The sequence below is a fragment of the Lampetra fluviatilis genome, chromosome 49 (assembly GCF_964198595.1).
Source record: "Lampetra fluviatilis chromosome 49, kcLamFluv1.1, whole genome shotgun sequence".
NCBI classification, from domain to species: Eukaryota; Metazoa; Chordata; class Hyperoartia; order Petromyzontiformes; family Petromyzontidae; genus Lampetra; species Lampetra fluviatilis.
The window spans coordinates 5,741,158-5,765,795 of NC_136323.1; the positions used below are offsets into that span (position 1 = coordinate 5,741,158).

The 24,638-nt window shown below is 48.8% G+C and overlaps 1 protein-coding gene across 1 annotated transcript in view; it reads left to right on the top strand.

The window, feature by feature from the left end:
* Nucleotides 1-24,638, top strand: part of LOC144948384 (pappalysin-1-like) — a 116,436-nt gene that overhangs the window by 37,956 nt on the left and 53,842 nt on the right. Inside the window, exons 9-11 of the mRNA XM_078877807.1 lie at nucleotides 2,998-3,126; nucleotides 3,321-3,412; nucleotides 17,379-17,575. Of these exons, the coding sequence (XP_078733933.1) occupies nucleotides 2,998-3,126; nucleotides 3,321-3,412; nucleotides 17,379-17,575 (418 nt within the window). The remainder of the gene's footprint in view (nucleotides 1-2,997; nucleotides 3,127-3,320; nucleotides 3,413-17,378; nucleotides 17,576-24,638) is intronic.

Genomic DNA, 24,638 nt, shown 5'->3' on the forward strand with positions numbered 1-24,638 from the left:
TTAAATATCTCTGCCTCTGTCCATTCGGCTACATAAATGGGTTGCAGCTGCAGTCAGTCGATGAGCAGGTCACGGTGTGGTGCGATCAACTGTGGGCACTGCCACACATTTCCCAGACGTCTGGTCAGCATGGAATGGCAGTAGCCAAAAACAGAATATATATTTACCCTGTGGTAGAGGGTGTCTCTGGAGCTCCCTCAAGTAGAGGCCCCTTTCTCCGGCAGCGGTGTGAGCTGAGCAGTCGAAACGGCTGCACCTCGACCGTTTGTAGGGCATTTCACATTGAACAATGAGCCCTTACTGGAAACCATCGAAGCCACTTTACGAGGACGGTGTTGCGAGTTTCAATTGAGCCCCGGCCACTCAGCGAAGTGACTCAAAAGAGCAAGGTCCCAAAGCCACTCTGATCACCCATTAGGGGCCATCCATTGAGTACGTAAGCAAAAATTTGTAAAAACTTGACCCCTCCCCCCCTCCCTGTACGCACGCGGACTTTTTACACCCCCCCCCCACCTGCGTACGTATGCCTGACGCACCCCCCCCGAACCCTATAGAACGGCCGATATTTAATCCACGCAGAAACGATCAAGGATGAATAATATTAACGTATTTAATCAAACAGATAGTCCAACGCCCACTGCATTAAATAATTAAGTTGCATACCTTGGCCACTTATTTTGCTGAGCTGCGTGCTAGCTGCACTCAGGGGCACGGTGGCACACGAGTGACACCTCTCCCACAGTCCCACTTCTCCCGGCAGGACTTGTTGTCTGACAGCTGAAGAAACTGAACTGTGGCTCATTTGAAGGCCAATGTAGACAAATTATTATCGAGGCTTCACCACCCCCCACCCCCCGTTTCCTATGCGTACATTGTCAGTAGACTCCCCATACGCAAGCAACGCATTTGGGTTAACCCCCCCTCCCCCTCCATGCGCACGTACTAAATGGATGGCCCCTCACACCAGGCCCGCTTTTGACGTAGGGATGAGGCATGGTTTTGACCCAGGGCACGCTCTCGAAAGACACCTACATCAGCAGCAGAAGGAGCAGCAGCATTAGCTTCAAGGCTTTCCCTGTTTGTTGACCGTAGCCGTTTGGAAGACAAAAAAAACACCAAATCACCCTGAATGCGCCCAGTTTTTTTTTATTACAGTTGCTGAACACAGACCTAAAGACGCACAAATCGCCATGGCCCAAGCAACAACCAGCTCAGCTGTATTGGATGAAGGTGTAATGCATATGAGCTGATACGTTTCTTGAACGTAAGGTTATTTATCAAGAACATGGGGAAAAAGAGACGATGGGAGAGAATTCCTAAAGGGGAGCGATTGAGCGCGGTGAGTGAGTGGGTGAGTGAGTGCGCTGGTGTGACCGGCAGTGTGGACGTTGAACACAGTATGGCCGAGATGAAACAGTCAGTGTCTGGTAGACTAATTCCTCAACATTTGTGGAAGAATCAATGAGTGAGGTTCACGGGAACAATACGTATGTAAGTTGAACTTCTTTCGCACCGCACGTAGCCAACCGTGCTAATTAGGAGCTGGAGGGGAAAGTACAACAAACTAAACACAAAAGGCAGTTCTATAGAAATAAGTTTTCAATCTAGATGATTTAAAAGCGCATAGCTCCAGTGGATTCCTGATATCGGAGGGAAGCGCGTTCCAGACAGCCGAAGAAGCGCATCTGAAAGCGCACGATGCGGTGACGTCTCTGTTCGACGGTTAGCCAACAGCCGTGGCGGTTTACGCTCCTTGGCGAGATCGGTGAGGAGTTGTGGTTCATTTGTGGCAAGCCCCTTTGTGTGTAACAAGCGCGACCTCGTAACGTATTTCGTCCGTTAACCGGAAATAAGCGTGGTCGTAGCGATAGAAGAGTGGCCATACAATAGTTTCGAGCGGTTCGTTATCCTCGGAGGTTGGGGGCGGTGTGGCAGGCAGGAGTGGTTTCTGAAGTAGAGTTGCAGGAATAAACCCGTGTTCTATTCCTGGCTTTGAGCCCAGAATGGCTGTAACGCCAGCCACCTCCACACAAACTCGCATTGCCACCTGCCCCGGTTTGTTCAAGGATTGCCTCTCTTGAGAGTAACTGTCCTGCAATATGCGTAGGTTTTCGGCCGACACGTTAAAGTTCCCTGCTTTTACCAGCGGAGTAATGATTACACCACTCAAGGCAATGCATATACATGCAGGTCTTCCCCCTCCTGCTATTTTGAGATCGCTTTCATCTTCCCACGTTACGTCTGAGGATTTTGTACATCTTTCGCACCGTACGTAGCCGACCTTGCTAATCGGAGGCGCGGGGGAAGAACAACACACTAAACTAAACACAAAAATCGATTTTATATAAAGGAGGTCGCAAATTCTACCTCAGTGTCAGCAATTGGATGATACCAGGGGCAGCAGAGGGAGGTCCCAGGCCCCTAAGGACAGCAGAGGAGAAGGAATGACCTCCTGCACTTCAGAGGTTGGATCGCTGGAGCAGAGTGTGTGAGTGGGGTCACCGATAGAGTGAGGGATGAGAGAAGAGAGGGAGGCAGACGCGAGATAATTTACGATCCCCCCCCACGAAAAAATATGAAAGTCAAAGTGATTAACTGCTCAAAGGAGCATTGCGGCTGTGCTCATATCCCGTTTACAGTTCTGAGCCAGTGGTGGAAATTCCACATTCCTATGGTGGGGGAAGACTTATTCCATTGGGCAACCACTGTTGACTTCCCCACAAGGTGATACTGAAAAACCACAACGACAATCGTGTAAAGTGATCCTGGATATATTTGTGGAGTCAATGGCTGGCTATGCTGATTTGAAAACGGACAGGGTTTTACCATATTAAAAAATAAAAAATAACGTGAATTACAGTACAATAATTACCCCTTGCGTCCTGAGTGTATGTCAGAATCAGAAGCTTTATTCATACCGCACGATTTTTGGACTTATTTCGCACCGTACGCAGCCAGCCGTGCTAATCGGAGGTGTCACCGTGAATGTTGCGCTAGGGACGTGGAGGAGGGAGCTGTCTACGCCTACCAGGTTCGCGTTCTCTCCGGTTCGGGCTTCTCCGAGTTTTCACCTCCGCTCGTTCATCGGCACGGCGCGGCCTTCTGCGGTGACGGAACGGTGGACAGGTGAGCTCCGTCACCTCTGTTTTGGCATTCTAATTTGGTATTCTAATCTACGCCGTCTAACATCATCCGATCATCGGGAAACAATCACCGACGCCGCGGACTCTGGCGACTGCGGGGTTCCAGAGGCATGAGCTATCGTGTCTTGTGGTGGTGATTTTCACGGGAACACCGGGCATCGCACTCTCCCTACTCAGGTCCGACGGAGAGGAATGCGACGATGGCGGGGTCCGTGACGGCGACGGCTGCTCTGCATTCTGTCGCCTGGAGAAGGACTTCAACTGCGTGGGTACGTGACCGCGGGGGTGCTGGTCTGGTGTTTGCTCGACGGCAGGGGTGGGTAACCTCAGGCCCACCGCCTGGAACGCGGGCCGAGGGTTTCGTTTGATACGACCCATGGAAGCCGCTGGAGCGATGCATTTTTAAGTCTCGGTTGAAAGCTCATTTCTTTAGAAATGCTTTTTGTGCGTCTAGTTTGTTGTCCTTCGCTATGTATGGCGCGAAAGAAGTTCAACGTGTACATGCATGACCATCAGTGCCGCGGAATGGGTGGAGCAGTCGATGGCTGCATGCGTGGCCGAACAGTTGTGTTACCAAAGCAAGCGATGTCGGCGGGTGACTCACATTGCCCAAGGGTGCAAACAATATCTACATTGCCTACGTTTCTCGTGGCCACGCGAGGTCTATGACTTAGACACACATGTGATATGTATCTGTCACCGCAAGCATCTACGCCACACCAATCGGGCGCTAGAGGGAGGGAATATTTTGGACCTGCCCTCGCATTAGCTGTCTGAGTAGATTACATTGCGTGGGTTCGTCTATTGCATCAGCTTGCCAGGTGCTCCGCTCGTGATGGCCTTGGTGCTCGCATAGTGGAGCAGATAAGTGATTTTTTTTTTTACAGCAATCTTTGAAATTGTGATACAAGCATGAAACTTGCTCGAGGTATTCGCAACGGTGTTATCTTTCCAGCAGAAAAAGAACACAGCCACCTGAGAATCAAAGCTTTGATTTTGCGTCCAATTTTTTCACGTATTTCTTTGGCGGCTAACATTTCTGTTGGTGGTTGCCACCCAGCGTCTCGTGTGCCGTGTTGGCCGTCAAAGGTGCTCACTAACAACACGCGCCCCAAGAATCCGCTAAGACTACATGTGGGATCGTTGCCTTTATTCGTAGGGGATGGGCGGGGGTGGGTATGTGCATGGTACACGGATTTGGGGAGCGGTGGTGTAGCGGTTAGCGCGCTGCGCTATGAACTTGGCGACCCGGGTTTGATTCCCGCTCACGGTCAACACCGGTGACGATTATCTGAACCGGTCCTGGGCCTCCCCTAGGTCGACTCAGCCTCAAATGAGCACCCGGTGTGGTGTGTAAACATCGCCACTGGGGCGACAAAGGCGGTCGGGCGTGGTGCTGGTCACCCACCCCCTCGTGTGCCATTCCGGCCTTCATAGGTGCTCGCTAACAGCACTTGCCCCTACAGTCTGTTAAGGCTATATGGGTGATCTTTGTTTTTTATTTTTTTTGGTACACGTATGCGTAGGTGTGCATTTGCGTGTGACCATGCATCTGTGCGCACGCGTGCGTTTGTGCACGCGTATGCGCGTGCGCGTTTATGCACGTGCGCGCGTACATTGGCACGTTAGTGTATGCTTCTTCGTGTGCATACCCGTGCACGCATGTGAGTGCGTGCATATGCGTGCACGCGTGTGCATGCGTACATGCATGCGTGCACACACCTGGCCTGGCACAGGCGACTGTGGTGATGTCACCGTCACTTAGTTGCGAATGGCGGGTATTGGTATAGACACGCACGCACGTGTGTGTACGTGTGTGTACGTGCGTGTGTGTGTGTGCATGTGCCGGCGCGCGTGTGTACGTGCGCGAAACCCGTGCACTCCCCAGAAATGTAATCAGAGAGAGTGGCTGGGGAAAAATGTGAATGTGGTCCTTGATCAGAATTGAGTTGGAAAACGGAAAAGGGACCAATAAATAATGGGGGGGGGGGGGCATGGGGGGGGGTAGAATAATGCTTCGACTGTGTGTGCAAGCTGCGATCACAATGGGGGGGGCACACTCAATCTACATAGAATACGTCATTGCCCGACCCTTCCTTCTTCGTACAAATGAACTCTGTGCGCTCACGAGGTCACCTCCTCCAAAACTGGACGAGTTGATGTCTAAATATCAGCGGCCAAGGTGGGGGGGAGGGGGTTGGATGAGGATTACCCATAGAGCACTGCGGCCACGGACGTCGTTCGTTCCGTGCGCGGATTCTCACACGGGAGATGCCCCAAGATGGTTAAGCACCGATTTGGCAAATTGCCCCAAAATCGCAGCCGATATGATCAAATCTCACAGTCTGAAGCGGGGTTGCATCGTGGTTCGGTGCTTAGATACGTGAGCACCAGGGATTTGCTCGGTGTTGTACCTGTGTGTGTGCCTGCGAGGTGACCATGATATGGGAATGTAGAGTGTTTACCTCCTCCCCCCTCCGTGTGTCTGACTTTTCTCTAGGCACTTTTGATTTCCGTCCAAACTCAATTCATGACATTGGTCAAACGTCGCAATGCAGGATCCTTCTGAAATAAGGAGTCTTCAGACTGAGCGAGACTTTCATGGCTAATACTTTGACATTATTTGGCACAGCTGGCATACACGGCGAAGTTGAAGATGCGGCTGGATGGTTTAGAGATGGCAGCAATGAGTCGGCACTGCCGACATCCTGGGTTTGCATCTGGATTCAAGCCGCCGATGATGAAGCCGAGTCCTTAAGTGTAGCAAGTTGATGGCATTAACACTCATCAAATAAAAAAACCCCGCTCCCGTTGAATACATTTATTTTTTACTTAATATGGCTAAATTCCAGATGCGCAAATAAACAATTACATCAGATTGACTTCCACATTGAGGAGCGGACACTGCTCTGTGTGTAGTAAGGGCATTTGTGGGGCAAGTTTGCCGCATGATTTGTGGATTAAAGAGGCGCCGTGAAGTGATCTCAGAAGCAGTTTCTCCAGGGCCCCTCCGCTTTCGCCCCTCTACGTTTAGAATCAGCGTCACGCGTTTAGAGTATTTCGCTGCTATAAATGCCCACGTGACATGCCACTCCGTTGAGCTGTCACTTGTGGCCAGGTCGCTTCTGGACAAAACAAAGCTCGGTGGGTCTTACCTGGTAAAATAAAATAAAATGTTTAGTTAGTTCTGTGATATCATCCTTCAGCAGGCCATTCTCTAACAGATGAAGCGTTACGCCCGACAGAGCTGCAAACCGATGCTTTGATCTCGTGACGTAACGCCGACGAGCACAGTTGTGGAACAAAAATGACAAAATAGCCAAAGTTATTATGAAACAAACCAAAAAAACTATTGCATTCGAGTCATTTACAATCTGTTCCAAGTTCCGTATGCGCGCGCTCCCTGAAGTGCTTTAGCTTGTATTTCCTGCGCTATCGACATCTCAACAGCATCCTCGGATCGTCGACCCACTGCAACCGAGCGACGCAAATGCGTCCATCGAGTTGGCAACAGTCGAGGACGTGCTCCTGTTTAAAAGTTCCCCTCGTCGTACCTTGTTAGCCCTGTCGACTGGAGAGACAGGCAGCGTCTGCAATGCGTACATTTCTCACGATCGGTATGATCTTAATACTGGCAACAAGGGTGTCATCGACGTTCGGAATACATGCTAGCACCGGTTCACCGCCACTTTCTTGCGTTGTTGCGTTGCAAGACTGAATGCGACAGTTTAACAACAACAAAATGATGGTTGTCATACAAAGCAATTATCAACGTTCGCAATGATTCTTCAAGGTCTAAGAGGCCGTCATCCAGCAGTGGATTGACTATGGACTGTCAATTATGTTATTCTCGGATACGCTTATCCAATCATAAAGTTCAGGGACATAGAGTGTGAGGGAATGGTAAAGCAGTGGCTAGCACCTGAGTTCGACTCCCAATGGTGACCAACATCAGTGGCAGGCTCTCTTGGTGAAGCGTGGTCAAACAACCCCCATGAGCAATGTCATCTTGCAGTGACTTGACCAAGGGCTTAAAATATATATATATAGAAACAAAGGTTGCCTATCGTAATTGTCTATCTTTATTCTGCACCATCACAAACTGAAGTAACAGCTAGCTACACAGGTTATTAAAGGATCTAGTCAATCAATAAATAAATTAGCCAACAACAAAAAAAAATGAGCGATTTCATTTATCATTTTCTCAAATGTAATTTCCTTCCTCTGCCCACAACGCCGCTCGCAACATTAAACGATCCCTTTCATTTACTTGCGCTCGGGAGCCGTAGATAGCAATGACGTAAGGTTTTCAAGACGCGTTCCCCATGCGAACGCCTGCTTGGGCCCTGGCTCTGAATAATAGAGGGCAGTCTGCCACTCTCGCATGCAACAATAACCCATTCGACTGCCTCGCAGACAGCCAGCAGCGATGCCCTTATGCGTGCACCACGTGGGCACCAGCGCATGGTGCCCCACTTACACAGGGCAACCACTCCCGTCACCAACATTTTTCTCGCTTCGTTTCTCTCAGTCTCTCTCTCTCTGTGTGTGTGTGCCTCTGCGTCTGTTTTTTTTGCCTTGCCATTTTTTGTTTTCCCTTTACATCTGCGGTAATTAATTCTATTTCATATCTTGCTCTTTATCTCCACTCGCTCGCTCTGCGTATCTACAGGCATGTCACTGTGTCTGTATTCCACTGTCTCTAGATTTTGCTCTCTCTCTCCTTGAATCTGTCTCACTCCACGTCTTGTTTCTGTTTATTTCAATGTCTCTCTCCTCGCGTTGTCTCTTTCTGTACTTCTCAATGTCCGCATCTCTCCGTGTTGACTTCACTCTCACCTCTCACTCCACGTCTCTCTATCTCTCCACGTGTGTGTGTCTCTCTGTATCTCTCCATGTTTCTTCCTCATGTATCTATAGAACACCTCTTCTCACCCCCCACCCCCATCCGCACAATAACACCACTTAATAACCGACAGCTATGTATATAACGCACGCGTGTTTTTTTTTCTTTTCTTCCAGAAATATATATTAGAAAAAAAATCTATCACACTGAGTGCAATGCAAGGGTGCGCCGTGCGTGTGGTGTAGCGCCCGCAGTGTGCCCAGGGTTTAATTAACAAAATGGAAAGCCGCCCAATTATTTTAAGGGGAATGCAAACAACTTAGGTGATCTTTGTGCGCGCAAATGCCTGACACCCTCGTTTAAAGCGACGGCGGAGATGATGTTATTTGTATATCTAAGTACCCTTTACTCGGCGTGATTTAGACGCGCGCGTAAAAAGCCCACGCACAGAAGACACTCACGGAGTGAATAAAACATTTGCAAGAGTCTTGGTTAAAAGCAAGTGCTGAGTTGAGAGAGACGTGGTGTCACGGGGGACTGGGCTCTGTGAGTTCATACGTAAGGCGCTCGCACGTGAGCTATGTGGGTTTTTTTAATCACTGCTGGGCACCAGGTCCAGCCCAAATTTGGCAGTTGGGGTCAGCAACAAAACGGCACTCGAAAAGGTCAAAGTGATTTGCCCCTCAAACGAGATTTGAGGACAGCGGTGCTCATCTCTCACTTAAAGCCCTGGAGCCAGTGAGTGGGCATTCCACATTACTACGGCGGGGGCAAGTCTATACAGGGAACAACCCAATCTTTACTTCCTCACAAAGCGGTAGGTATTTTATTGGCCACAAAATGATGATGGGCTGACAATATCTAGCCAGGAATTGAAATTGCAATCTTCGTATAAAGAGCTGCTCGTTCTACCACTGAGCCACCTGGCTGACGTGACATAAAAGAGTTTGTGCGTTCATTGTTTAAAGCCAAGTCGTAATTATAATAATAACTTGGAAAAATAGATGATGGGAGGGAATTGAAAAGTGGAGCAGTGCACAGAGATGAAGCGGATGGAGTTGCATCGCGAAACGCAGGTGCGGTTGAACCCACGATTTTTATTGAGACGAAACAGTCTGCTGGACCGAGTCCTCGACATGTGTGGGAGGAATCAAGCGGGGGAAATCCACGGGGATAAAGTCACCGTGGCAGTCACAACCGAAGAATGATATTAAGGCGCGTGAGAAAAGTGAATGCGCGAGTGCCTGGCTCGGTGTTCACCCAGACGGCTTTGCGTCCATCAAGTTCAAGTTCATTTATTAGGTATAGAGCCCTGTGAGCCATTCGGCTCTTGAATCGGGTGCAACCGCAACAAACAAAAAACAAAAACATGAACAAAAAACATCTTAAAGTGAATATGTAACTAAGTGCAAACAGAAAATCCAAGAAAAGACAGCAAAATATTGCAGAAAAAAAACACTGTACACCAACGCTGTGTGCAAAAATCCCAGTGGGATGCAAGTCAAACAACAACAACAGTGCAGTGTAGTAGGTGCCGAGTGCTCCACCCCAGCTATGACGACCACACTTTTCCCCACCTTCAGCAGATTCTGTCTACACGTAGATACCCAGGGCACCAGCGCCTTCGCGTCTTCACTTATCGCAAGCCTTATATAAGCATCACGTTAAAGCCTGTGCATTATCCGAGCGTGGAGAGATGCACGCGTGGTAGTCCTGCATTTGACAGACGGAAAGATGGACGCTTAGATGAGAGGGAGTACACAGGTCAAAAGCATCATTCAAACTGTTTGGTTTTAAAGTTTAGCGTGCTTAGGCAGAGGACGATTTCGTGAGAGGGCTTTACGATGGCCGATTTTCAGGGGTAACAGCGGAGCAACGTAACGTGTCAAGAGAGTGGGAACGTCCACCAGGGAGATGGAGCGGATGACATGAGTTCGTGTGCAGGTGCCAGGTGAACTATTACATCGCAGGATGGCGATAGTTGGTAGAGGTTTGGGGGTGCCTGTGTTCGGCAGGTTGATTTGTTTTATTAGCGAATGCTAAGACTGCTGGACATCCGTGAAAAAGAGCTTTATAGTTCATCGGATTCTTCCGGTATTAATAAATATTTTGATTCAGAAAATATTTTGATTCTGATGCACGTATTTTATGCACAGTTAGAGCACCAGATACACATGACGTAATTCGTGAATGAGCCACTTCACACAATGCCGACGTCATCCGTTTACAGGAGCAGTGGATTCATTTTGCCTGACGATGATGGTGCATCATCCACATTTTGATGTAGGACTCAAGTCACGAGGGCATTAAACACAGTACTCCCATGATGTTGCGCACACATCACGGAACAACCCAACAAAAGGAGACTAATATAAGCGTTATTTTCCGTTTAAGGCGGTGTTATTGATGAATGTGTTGAGTTATATTTCATACTCCCATTTCAAGACGTTTGCTCTTACCCACGTCTATTATAAGGCACTTGTTTATTTACAAAGTGTAGATAAAATAAAAATGCAGCACTCACTATATTTGTTGCTGACACTGCCTGATAACAGGACCTTTAACAGTATAGTCGATAAGGGTTGTGAGGTGATGCCTCTTCTTCAGAGTGGCGAGATTGAGTGGCTTGTAGTTGGAGCTCACCCATTACACTATGGGACACTGCGATAACTTGGAAACTTTAAGAACATTGACAATTGAATAAATTTGAATTGACGTAGACTGCGCGTGGTTTTGTATGAGTTAACGTTTGGAATCATTATACACGTACAGTCAAAATATTGTACATAAACTGCTTGGAATTAAAATGCTAAAGTGAAAGTATAACTGCATGATGGGAAAAAGCAGGTTATACCCATTTTACTTTTATTAATTTTAATGTTTTACCTACGTCACTTTACAGAAAAAAACCTAAGAATATGAATCCTTGCAGTCACGAAAGCTTCAAATCTAGAACCCATTAAAAACAAAAAAAATCCTACATGAGCGGGCCCAGTTAGTCGATGGCCAGGTTGTGTGCGTCAAGGATAGCGCGTGGGTGGGCGCCCACCTCCTACAACACGTCTGGCCAACGTGGAAGGGTAAACCAAATCGTTTGTTCGAGCAGAGGGCCCCTTACGCTGGCAGTGGCACGAGCAGCCAATTGCATGGCCGCACCTTCCCCTACTTTTGGATGACAGCCCAGCCCTGCAATTCAAACTCGAGATCTCGTGTTGGCTCAGTGTCTCCGACCTAGACGTTTTAAGCCATCCCCTGTCGCCACCCCTCACCCCTTTCACCGCCCGCCCCACCCCACCCCGTGACTCAACCACGTTACTCAGTACGACCTGAACGTAGACAATGGGAATAGCGCCGAAGGGCTCGCGAAATAATTGCTGCAGATCACGGAAGCTCACTAATGCGTGGACGCAATGCTCCTAATGGTGATGCCTTTGGTCAACCGCTCAGGACACGTGTCTTTCTCTATGTCAAACAGGACCAAATGAGGACAACAAAAAAACAATCACTTCCTTTTTTGTTGTTGCAAAGTGCCGTTCATTTAAGGGATAATTGTGTATATATTAGCTCAACAACGGCAACCGCATAACAGGGATGACGTGTTGTGCTTGAGTCAACATTAATATGGCACAGTTGCCTTTATTATTCTGGCTTTGATGAATGCCAACGCTTAAGTTACGTCAAGTAAACCCTACACCACACGCTTGACACGTGGAATTGAAAAATACAATTCAAAATAGATTTCTCGATGATGTATGCAATGGAAAGTTATTTCATATTGGGGGCAGGCCCAGAGACAGATGTCTAAATATTACATTCCAATGTGATTTAATGATTTATTTCCCAGGGGTGCATAACAGTGCATGGAATCGTCGATTACGATCGATTTCTGGGTGGAGTGCTGGCACTGAATTAAATTTCTGGCCAGTGTTATCACGTAATTTTGTTACAATTTTAGTTCAGTGAATTTAAACATGATTTGGCTTTGATTTACATGCCACAAACGCTGTTTTCAGGGGCATATACAATTTTTCCCCGAGGAGTGGATAAAGAGGGGTGTTGTTATTACAGTGACTTCCAAAGTAGTTCAGTGATATTATCTTCCGGGGACCATTCACTGATACGGGCTGGTGTGCTGCACACAGCGCAGTGGTTCCAGAAGGAAATTTCTCGGCCTGATTTCGCGTGCCATCAGTCACCACAATTGAAATAAAATAGGGGAATTTTATAGCAAAACAACACGCAACAGAATCATGCTGTTTTACCAAAATAGTTAATACTTTATAAAGATGCACTGATGGTGATGTGGATGATAATGGCGATGCACATTTCTGTATTTTTTAAAATCTAACTTTAAAGCAATGGTAAGCAAGTAACTGAATCATTTAATTGCAAAGAATGCATTGTAAGAGCCACTGCATTGTTAAGAGTCTCCGCTCAAAAGGAGGTTGTAACAGCCCCCGGGACGGATACAGGAGCAGGTTGGCATTTCAACCATGGCACTTCTACACTCACTGGACTGGCATCCAGACGTGGGACAGCCGATATCCTATTATGTAAGCGGCAGATAAAAAAAAAATCAATCACCTAACGTCCGTGGGTTACGGTTACTGAAACGCCACTGCCACTGGATCCGTCTGCACAGCATTCTTTTCTCTCTCTCTCCCGTCTTTTTAGTTTGCCCCCGTTTTTTTGCGCGCGCGTGTGTGCGCTTGCTCGGTGTGCACACGCGTGTGTATTTGTACGGCTTTGCACGACAACAACAACAAAAGGTAAAGGCGCACTCCTGGAATGCAGTCGCTCGCTCACGACACTGCTGGCCGAAGGTACTCCACAACTCCAACAGAGGACCCCCCACCCCTCTCGAGAGAGTATGTTGGCTTCCTCTTACACACTGGCCACACATCTTGGAAGCGGTGGGAGTGCCCACACTTCACTCCACAGATCGACTAATTGGAGCGTGCCCACGAATACCACTGCGTGTATAGCGGCAGGACATTCACCGTTTCATTCTTTAAGCTACCGCGCCAGGTGGTTCGAATCGAACCGTCGGCTTCCGGATCGCAGGTTCCAGCGTGCGCGAAACAATCTACCCGCCGTGGCTGTCACGCGTTACCGATCCTGCGTTTCATTTCCTATGATGATACGCGACTGTGGAACATCACAGCCAAGGGTAGGTCCGCGGGGTTTCCGAAACGCTCGATTGCGTGCCCGCGCGTGGCACAAGCGGACAAATCGAATTACCGGACCACAGCGGTCCTCCCAACAGTTCTCCGCTGCCCGCGGTGGTTGAATGAAAGCGCCCATTTTCGGCGTCACTCAAAAACAAAGGGCTGCTTGAGCCGATTTTTTTGGCCCGCGAAAGAGACATCCTGTACCCGGTAGCCGTGCCCCGTAATCTGCGTGCCCCAAGACCATGGTGATCAGGGGGGAAACCTTGAAAGGGAACGTTATTAACCTGCTCTTTTCGTATCTTCACTTGAGTATTTCTGTGCTGATGTAAGACGATAGCTTCTTAAGTGATTGTGTGGTCTAGCTTAGCGTGGAGCTAAAACAAATTATTTAACCGTGCGTGTAGACGCTGTTGTGGTTAGCAGCACACTGAACTTGCAATCTGGAGATCGCAGGTTAAATTCTATCTGCTGGCGCGGTAGTTGAAACGGTGATGCAAGTTTCTTATCTGCCCCCTCCCGCCGCCTCTGCCCACCCAGTGCTATCAATGGATTCACTGCATTGATATCGATCAGCAGGCCGTGTGCGGTGGGGTAAAGTGTGGGTTACTCCCACCTATTCGAAGACGTCTTGCCAGCGTGGACGAGAAGGCCAAAATGCTAAATGCAGAAAATAGCCTCGAGCGGGACTCTATTTGAGCTCCTTCTAGTGGAGGCCTTTCTGCCAGCAAGCAGCATGCCCAAGGAACTGCAGGGTTGTCCCTTTACCTGTGTAACGGTGAGCCCTGCGTGCATGTCTGGGGGAGGGGGGTGGGGGTACTGCTTACTTGCCCTCAGCTCCTCCTCCAGCCGTCCCGTTGTGTTGACACCGACGCGTCTTGCTGCGGAGGAATTCCCAAGGCGGGGACAACTTCAATTTTTTTTTTTACAGATTCGCACCGAGCGGACTACATTTCCGAAAACAGAGTCGAATATGTAGCAAGAGTTTTGTTGAAATGTCCCATGGATAACAAACCACCGCTCTCCTACCTCCACCACCTCCACCACCACCACTATCCCGTCCCTATCAAAACGGCGTTTACGACGGATTAACTTTCTCGCAGCTGCTCGCGCATTTTCGGGAGAACATTTTCTATGGGGAGTGCAAAAGGTCATTCGCTCGTTCGGAAAAGGACCGATGGGTTTGTGTGTAGGGGGGGGGGGGCGCGGGGGGAGTTTTTCTCCTTCTTCTTCACACTCCCCCTCGTTTGCCCCCCCCCCCCCCCCCAGGGGAACCGTTCTCATCGTCGCCCCATTGTGTCGCCAGCTGCCTGCGTGAGGGGACGCACAATGCACGCGTCTCTGTTACGTCTAACATTTCCACGAATAACAATGGGCACCATTAAGCATTATTTGCAAGTAATTTAGGGAATGCGTGTACGTATATGCATAACAGGAATTTAATTTACGAACTGTAGTAGTTGTTGTTTTTTCGAGTCAACGGTCGAAGTGATTTTAACAAGTTAGCCTTTCGCCGACGGGATATCCACAGTAAAGTTTTTTTTGTTCGGGTTAGATCGCGTAAATATGAATGTGTCGTTAAATGCGCCACCAGCCGACGCAGCCAATTAGTAAGCTTTGTCACGTTAAAAAAACGTGGCAATTCGTTACTACTTCGGCACACAGGTGTGTTGGTGAGTAAACCCACAACGAAGTGATTTCCTGACTCAAATCGAGCACCAAGGCATAGTCTTTGGGTCTTTCGGTAAAGTCACGTAGAACAAAAAATTAACAAAAACGACGAAGTTTCAATCGCAACACAAGCAATCGTCATTGCAATCGTCATTGCTTGTGTTGCGATCGACACGTCGTCATTTTTGTAAAAATTTTGTTCTACGTGACTTTACCGAAAGACGCAAAGAATATGAATTCCTGCAGTCACGAAAGCTTGAAGTCAACACCAAGGCATAGGTGCTCATCTTCTGTATGCAGCCCTGACCCAGTGGCAGAAAGTTCCACGCTCCTGTGGCAGTGGCGAGACAACCGCACCTCCGATTAGCACGGTTGGCTACGTACATAAACAAACCGATGTTTCTTTTTTCCTTTTCCCAATCATGAGAGGCATTAAAAGAGTTGAGAATTTAGACTGTCGATACTCATGATCTCACAGTGCTGGTGTGCTCTCCTTCTAATAGCGTGGGCTTTCACGTGGATTTTCCGAGCTGGGCACTTTATCAGCCATGAGGCTCAGAGCTAGAGCGAGGAGCTCGCAATCGCAAAGTTGAGAGTTCAAGTGCAGGTGAAGTGTGTGTACTGACCACAAGTCTACAGTGGCCCTTTGATACGAGAGATTTGCGCCAGGCATAGGAATGTGGAATGTTTCACCACTTGCTGTACAGTGCAACGGTGTTTCGACGCTCATTTGAGCGGGTAATTCACTTTTGTTTGTACTGAGAAAGTCTCATTGGACATCTGTGGAAAAGAGATCCACAGCTCATCGGATTTCTCCACGATATATAAAGATTCAGATTCTGATGCATTTGCAGGGGAGATAATGGAACACAGGGAACAAGCTTTGAATTACGTTTCAATAAATTAACGGGCCTTCATTAACACGTAGGCTTTCGCGACCAATATTATTCATAATCAACGTTTTTGGGTTTAGATCGCGTTATTTATAAATGTGTCTGAGTTAATGAGTTAATGATGACGTCACCCTGCTGCTGCTGCTCTATATAAGAACGGGAGACAGAGGAGAGCCTCACCATTCTGGCGAATTGCCCGATGATGCTGGATGCAATTACCAGCGAAACGTCGTGCTACTCAAATTGTAAATGTTGTGGTTTCACGCTTCAACACACCGGTGGGCTAAAACAGTGAACTATTAGTATTTTGTCAACGTGACACTTTTTTACTGATTGGCCGTGTCGGGTGGTGGAGGGTTACGACACATTTATAAATAACGCGATCTAAACCCAAAAACGTTGATTATGGGCCTTCATTAGTTACACTTGGCTACACTGCGTGGATCCTCCAGGCTAGTTGCCCCACTAACTTGAAAATAATTCGCAGGTTGCCGGGTAGCTCCGAGCTCTGAGCAATGAGCTGTCATCGCTAAGATCCCCGGATAGAAATGTGGGTTTCAGTCGCCCATGATGAAACAAGGTGATCAAGAATAGTGAGCTGATGGTCTCAGCGCGGTCACCAATGACTGAACAAAAACCCATCGTATTCATTGGCATTCTCAATTAGCTTTACTTAACTTGGGGAAACCACGTGGCAGCAGCGTCTCCTATCAGCAGGCTAAACCCGTCTGTAAAACGTAAAGCGCCTTCGTGATAGCCTTCCATTAGCGTGCAACAAACGTGTATCTGATGCAAAGCGTGTGGAGAACGTGTACATCTTTGCATTTGGAAAATAAAAAAGATCACTCTGACGCATTTCAGAACTAGTTCTGTGAAATCCACTTGCAGGGGCTCTGCGTGACGCGTTCTGAATGTCCACTTCGTCTCACGATACGATACCGGTAGGACAGTTGGAACAAACATTTTGTGGGAAAAATTGATACGTAAAAAAAGAAAAAACATTGCCTCTAAATTCTCATCCAAACAAGCCTGTTGTGAATTGAAACTGTGCCATGCTACTGCGAGGTTTTAGCGGCCGTATTGCTGTGAAACCTTCCGATGCGTTTTCGGGCTGTACCGCGTGTGTCGTTCGGCACGATGTCCGACGTTTCGCGGGACACATGTTGGGAGCTTCTGTTCACGCTCATTGATGCTCCCTGCACACGCTGCACCACCGTGCCAGACGACGCGCGGAACAGCCTGAAAAAAACAACGCGTGGCACACCATTGCCTGGTAATGCTTCCGCTGTTGCATTGGCAGTGGTCCACCAACACAACTAACAAACACAACTCTAAACGTTCATTGTCAATATCAACAACTGTGTGGCATTGTATGTATGTTGAACTTCTTTCGCACCGTACGTAGACAAAGGTGCTCATCGGAGATGCATGGGGAAGGACAACAAACTTAACACAAAAAGCAGTTCTAAAGAAATGAGTTTTCAATCGAGATTTCAAAAGTGCATGGCTCCCAGTGGCTTCCTCACATCGGAAGGAAGAGGAAGATGGTGTAGTCGGCAATGTTTCAGGCAAAGTCTGTTCTTCGCAGCACACGGAGAGAGGCCACCGGGGCAAGAGTGACATCAGTAAGCCCAGACCGTGCCGTGTTTCCCACCAGGCTCGCCGAACGTGTGCTACGCGTACGCCGGCGACGGGCTCTGCGAAGAATTCGAGAAGGAGGGCAGCGGTCTGGACTGTGGCATATTCACGCCTCCGGGTCACGTGGATCAGTGGGCATCCCAGGCCACGGCCTCCCACCAGGACAGCCTCCACTGCCCGGCCAGCGTCCTCGTGGGCCCTCCGGCCCTGTCGAAGGTAAGCGGTCGTCTTTTGCTTCGGGCAGTGACGGTAACCCAATAGGGCAGTGGTCCTCATATTCTTTGGGTCCTTCGGTAAAGTCACGTAAATAGGTTCAAAGAAAATAACAAAAAACCACGACGTTTCGATCGCAACACGAGCGGTCCGTGTGCTGCGAAACGTCGTAGTTTTTTGTTATTTTCTTTGAACCTATCTACGTGACTTTACCGAAAGACCCAAAGAATATGAATTCCTGCAGCCGTGAAAGCTTTAAGTCAAGGGCAGTGGTTTTCACGAATTTTCACCGGGGGAGAGGGGGGAGAGTGGGGGTGCTCTTTCGCCAATAAGACTTCAGGTGCGAGGGCCGCCACAATTGCCTGCAAGACAACACCATTGGCGTGTTGTGTATTATTGTAGGGGACCAGACGTCAGGGGTCGCACTGAAGGCCAACAGAGACCGCCAGTGGCCCGAGGGCCTTGCAATGAAGAACGCTGCGATGAGGCTTTGCTTTGTGAGTGAATGAGTTGGTGAGGTTACCGCAGGGTGGATTGCAGATTCGTTTGATTTTCGTGGAAGTGTGAGGGATTCGTCAACGACCAGGAGGTGTGAGTTTGGATGATGTGCGAGGATAGGTGAGGGTTTGTGGGTGAGAATAAAGCTGGTGATGGGCGATTGGGATTCGACGATGATGGGTGATGGTTAATGAATATTGATGGTGGTGGAGGGTGATAAGGTGACGATGTTAAGGACGATAGTGGTGGTGGATGATGATAATGATGGTGGTAGTGGTGGACAATTATGATGATATCTCTACTTTTCTGCCAAAACTATCAAAACTATGCTTTTTACCTGCAGTGTAAACAAATCGTTTAAAAAAACTCTCCATATAGCTGTTGAAGCACAACATCTACAAGACACACGTGGCAGTAGGCACAGTGTCTATTTCTGAGGGTTGGTACTCCACCCCTCTCCCTGCCAGGTACACCTTCACGCCCACAACAGCATAGACACATCTTGAGCAACTGCAGCAGATTAAATACGTATTTTTTTAAAATGTATCCACTCAATTGTCTGTTCAAACGCAAGCACTGCATGTGCAGCGGGCAACATTGGCTCGGGAAGTAGGGGGGCGGTGGTTGAGGGTGAGTGGCTGGGTGTTTTCACGACACGCACTCATCCAGATTAGTGGGCAAAACTAAAAAAAACGATTGACGCACAAAGTGATATAATTGCGGCCTGCCCATTGGCTGAAGGGCAGAGAGCGCCACGTGCACTTGACCTGGCCACGCTGCAACGTACCTGTGGCTTTCGATCGCCCCTAAAGGGGGCGAATGAGAATTTCCCGAGATGCTTTTGCAGTCGTGCGTCATAGGATGGCGCGTGTCACTTGCGGCTTGCGTTTTTTTTTCTTTTGGGGAGGGGGGGGGTGTGCGAAGGTGGAGGAAGGGAGATGACAAAAAAAATACGACCCCAGCGATCGGCTTGGCTTTGAAGGAGCGGGGCTCGAAGCCACTCGAATTCCCGGTTCTCGTGTGCACGTGACCGTGCCTTGACCCGGTGTGTGCGTGTGTGTGTGGGGAGCGGTGGTGCAGCAGTTAGCGCGCTGCGTTACGAACCTGGCGACCCGGGTTCGATTCTCGCTCACGGCTGACACCAGTGTCGATTATTTGAACCGGTCCCGGGCCTCCCCTAGGTCGACTCAGCCTGAAATGAGTACCTGGTGCGGTGTGTAAACATCGCCACTGGGGAGACAAAGGCGGTCGGGCGTGGTGCTGGCCACCCACCCCCTCGTGTACCGTTCTGGCCTTCATAGGTGCTCGCTAACAGCACTTGCCCCTACAGTCTGTTAAGGCTATATGGGGGATCTTTGTCTTTGGTGGTGGTGGTGTCGGCGGGCACACAACGGGTCCGATTCGGGCGCTTTCCGTGGGCGATGAGAGAGAAAAAAAAAACGCCGTCGCGAGAGGAGAACGCGCGCAGGTCCGGGGTGCGAGTCGATGATTTGAGGGCGGGTACTCGCAAACAGCGGGGATAAAACGTCACGGATTTTTTTTAAAACAACTAATTATTTGGCGATGTTGCGTTTGCAGCGGTGCACAAGCGCACGCAACAATAACAACAAAAACCAACACATTCATCGGGTGACATGTTGCACACATAGATGTACTGTGCAGAAGGGCTATTGCTCAAAACGTCACATTAAGTGTTTCCTTTGAATGCACTGCGGTTGATAAACGCGTTGAGTTTTTGGTGATCTGCGTTATGCCAAACGCCGGGGAGGGTGTAGGGGGGGGACCCTTCCAGGTGCGCTGGAGTGTATTGTTGTTGTTGTTTTGATTGTTGTTGTTGTTGTCGCGCCCTTTACGTCCGATTTCTCGTCGGTCGGAATGAGCGGCGACGCTCGTTTCATTGTCCCCCCCCCCCGGCCCGGCTTTCCCCAGCCGAGGGCTAAGAAGAAGAGGAAGGAGGAGCAGGCCAAGTCAATTAACTAAAACGGTCACCACGGAGCCCATAAATCTACGGGGGGGGGCGGGTGGAGTGGGGGGCGGGGGATTGCACCCCAGTCCTCGGCACGGCTTTGGGAAGCAAGGGAGATGCTCTGCGCGAGCTCAAGGAACAAAGATCTCTGCGTGCAGTGCAGGGCTGGCGTTCGGAAGGGCGAGACGCTGGAGGTTTGGGGGGTGGGGGGGGTGGGGTGATGTGGAGGTAAAGGGGCATTCCTGAAATTGCTCCGCTCAGGCCACCGCTGAACAACGGGCCTCCTCTCGAGGAAGTTCTCAGAGAGAGATTTCTACTCCTCTGCCACATTGGTTCTCTGCGTCTTGGAAGGGATATGTTAATAATAATGATGTATATTTTTTTACAAATATAGTACGAAAAAATTGTACGAAAAAAAAGCAGTCATGTGGAAAGAAAATCATGAAGCAGGAGACATTTGAATGGTACATCCGTTGACATCACTTCGGTAATAATTCATCACTTCACGTTGAGCCTGCACTCGTAAAACATTGAGCATCTAGGAATATATTTTTTACGTTGCAATTGCTTTCTCAAACCGCTACCGGAAAAAAAAAAACATAAACGGCCTCCACTAGTGGGCAAATTCTACAGAACCCATTCAGAGGGCATGTCGGCCTTCTCTCCCACGTTGGCCAGACGTCTTGGAAGAGGTGGGAGTAACCCGCACGCAACCTGCCGATCGACTGACTACAGCGGAACCCATTTATTCTGCTGCTGCTGGGTGGACAGAGGCGGCTGCGAGGGCTTTGTGGGATTTAAGAAATGTTTCCCAATTGCGCATCGGCGCTGACAACCTCCGTTGGAAAGCGTCAGATTTCCGCAACTCCGGTTCGCGCGGTTGACTACGCACGGTGCGAACGAGGTTCAACGTACGTTCTTACGTACACGGGCGTTCAAGAGACACTTAAAAGGCTCCAGCTCTTTCTTAAAGGCTTACCCTCTTTCGCCTGGCTTTCAAGTAACACTGAGCTTGGCTTCCGTGCGTCTTGAGTCTCGGTCATTTATGACGTGTGTAAAATATTGTTTGCGTTACAAATCGCACTCTTAGTTTTATTATTCATCCACTCGTTGATTAACCATGTCTCGTAAATAAAAAAAAGATCTATGACACACAAAGGCCATCTACAGATTTCCTCGCTATCAAACAACTGCTCCGATTAGCACCTCCGATTAGCACGGTTGGCTACGTATGGGGCAAAACAAGTTCAACATACAATACATTTCACACTTGTTTTTACTTTTGCTGTTCAGGCACTACTGTAGGAGAGAGAACCTCCCCCCACCACCACCATAGGTTAAATGTGAAAAGCGAAGCTTCCTATTGATTTACTCTGCATTTGTGCAAAGCATTCCGTGTGGGCAAATCCTCCCTGCCCCGCCCCCATCCACAACCTCCAGTGACCTTTATCACATTAATCAGAGGTCCTCTACTGGGCACTGGCCCCAACGGCAGTTAATCCCAAGCCCTCTAAACCGTCGCCCCCTTTCCATAGAGGAGTCAGCCTGGGTGGCTTGGCCGCCTCTTTGCTTCCTGGGTGGCATTGCCCGTGGTTGATTCGGCCATCCTCTCTCTCCGTCGTCGTCAGAGCCACCCTACACAGCATTGCGCCGTGGTTGTTGTTGCTGCTCGGCGCGCGTGTGAGTGTGCGTGCGTGCGTGGCGGTTTGCGCCGCTGCGCTACGAACCCGGCGACCCAGGTTCGATTCCCGCTCAGGGCCAACACCGGTGACGATTATCTGAACCGGTCCCGGGCCTCCCCCAGGGCGACTCGGCCTCAAATTAATACCTGGTGCGGTGTGTAATCATCGCCACTAGGGAGACAGAGGCGGTCGAGCGTGGTGCTGGCCACCCACACCCTCGTGTGATGTTGCTGCCTTCATAGATGCTCGCTGACAGCACTTGCCCCTACGGTCTGTTAAGGCTATACGGGGATCTTTGACTTTGTTGTGTGTGTCAGTGGGGAGTGGTAGTGCAACGGTTAGTGCGCTGTGCTGTGAACCCGGCGACCCGAGTTCCATTCCCACTCACGATCAACACCAGCGACAATTATCCGCCCCCCCACCCCCTCTAGGTGGAGTACCTGGTGCAGTGTGTAAAAACATCGCCATTGGGGAGACAAAGGCGGCCGGGCGTTATGATGGCCACCCCAGCTCCTCGCGTGCTGTGCCGGCCTTTATAGGTGCTCGCTAACAGCACTTGCCCAAATAGTCCCTAGACTATGACGGGGGATCTTTGTGTCAGTCAAACAATATTGTGATGTTTAACACGTAGGCTTTCGCGACCAATGTTATCCATAATAGAGGTTTACGTAACAAATCTCGGGTGGTGGCGGGTTTAACAACACATTTATACGTACGCAATCTAACCCAAAAAACAAACCTCTATTAAAGATACTATTGCGATGATTGATGACAATTTTTTGTTAGGTATTAAATGGTTTTGCGTAGAACAAAATAGCAGTTTGTTTACTTATTGGGTCAGTTATGCAAATTATATGGAACTGTACACAGGCGTTGAATTTAGATCAATGGAATCCACACAGCTGTACGTGCGAGACAGATAACAAACAACCAAGGAACAATACGCAGTGAAATAGACGTTAAAAAATGAGCCAAATGAATAATCAGGCTATTGTACTGGATCGTGACATTTCTTCAAAATTGCTTGGGTGTGAATTGGCAACAACATAATTCCTATATTCACACGTACTCGATGCTCAGTGAAACGCCGCTGACATTCACATGATATGTCCGCTCGTCACACATCAATGCATTTAAAGACACATTCCCTTTAGCCGGGTTGCACATTGGAGGCAGGGCGCTTTAAAGTCATCCACAGACAACTTGCCCTTTCACCAACGAGTACTCATGAAACTCACAGCTTGCCAGCCGTTTGGCGACGAAAGATCACTCCTAACTACTGCTGCTGCTGCTACCATGGACGCAACGTTTTACAACGGTCTGAGTCAGAGGGCCCACCGCGATCTGAAATCCCACCGGCGGTTACATCACTGCCTTGGAATAAACATGCAATAAAAAAACTGACCTCATCATAATTACATTTCATACTCGCACACGGGGAAATGCACCGCAGAGGGTTAGAAATCTGCGGATAAAACTGATTTCCTCGCTGCCGTTTAAACACAAGCACGTGAGCTCACTTTCTCCCTCCCTCCTGCCCCGCCTTGACATCAATGGCACAAAGGAATGCTAAATAAATCCACCGTGTAATTGGAAGTGTGCTAATGATAATGGATGGATCACGTGCGCGCGTGCGTGTAGCCGGAGCGTGAGTGCAGCGGTTAGCGCGCGGCGCAATGCACTCGGTGACCCGAGTTCGATTCCCGCTCGCGGCAAACATCGGTGACGATTATCTGAACCGGTCCTGGGCATCCCCTCGGTCGGCTCAGCCTCAAATGAGTATTTGGTGCGGTGTGTAAACGTCGCCACTTGGGAGACAAAGGCGGCCGGGCGTGATGCCGGTCACCCACCCCTCGTGTGCCGTGCCGGGCTTCATAGGTGCTCGCTAACAGCACTTGCCCCAACAGTCTGTTGAGGCTATAGGGGGGGGGGGGTCTTTATCTTAGCGGCGGGTTGAAATTGCATGACCGTGTTGAGGTTCCGTTGAACTTTTTTTTACACAATGCTGGTGATAATTCACTCCCCTCACCCCGTCACCCCCGAAACAATCCTCTGCCCTCATCTTCTTGGTTCTTTCGGTAAAGTCACGTAGAAGGGAAATAATAAAATAATAAAAATAAAACATAAAACAATATTTTATTATTATTATATTATTTTATTATTTCCCTTCTACGTGACTTTACCGAAAGAACCAAGAAGATGAATCCCTGCAGTCACGAAAGCTTTAAATCGAAATTTAATCATCTGCCCCTTCAATGCCTCCCTCCAGCAATGGAGTGAATCGTCACGATTCAAGCTTCCAATGCGACCCAAGAATCACGAAATTATTGCCTTAGTTTTACCACCACCTCGTTTGTACTGCTCCGTTAATTCTTTATTCTGCCCAATGTGTGCAATAGAGACTTGTGCACCACTGCCAATGCAGTACAGTATCGCTCAATAATAATGCGTGCAGACCATTTGATGTAATCAATTTTACACACGTGTCTCATGCAACATTTTAATGTTTACATTAATTGTATCAACAACGCCGGCAAAAACGTCCTAAAAACAATGAAATTCAACAAATGGAATGAACAGTACAGTGTAGGCTTGTGTTTTATTTGTTACATATAAAAAAAACACATGCCACAATTACACTTTACGTACATCAGGTCAGCGAGGTGAAGTATGGTCAAACAGCCCCCCTGACACGGCCTTAGCGAGGCCCTCATCCAGCAGAGGGTTGACACAAGTGCTGTCGATGCAGGTGTTTGGTGTGTTTATTCAAGAGCAGCATCTCAGACAGGTATATAACCGACAGATACAAATCCCAACAGATATTGGGCAAGTTCTCTAATCCCGGGAGCTTGACCGCATAAAACGTGTGCCTTAATCCAGACTGAGCCCTCTAACTGGATCAAAACCCAGCCTAATGTGC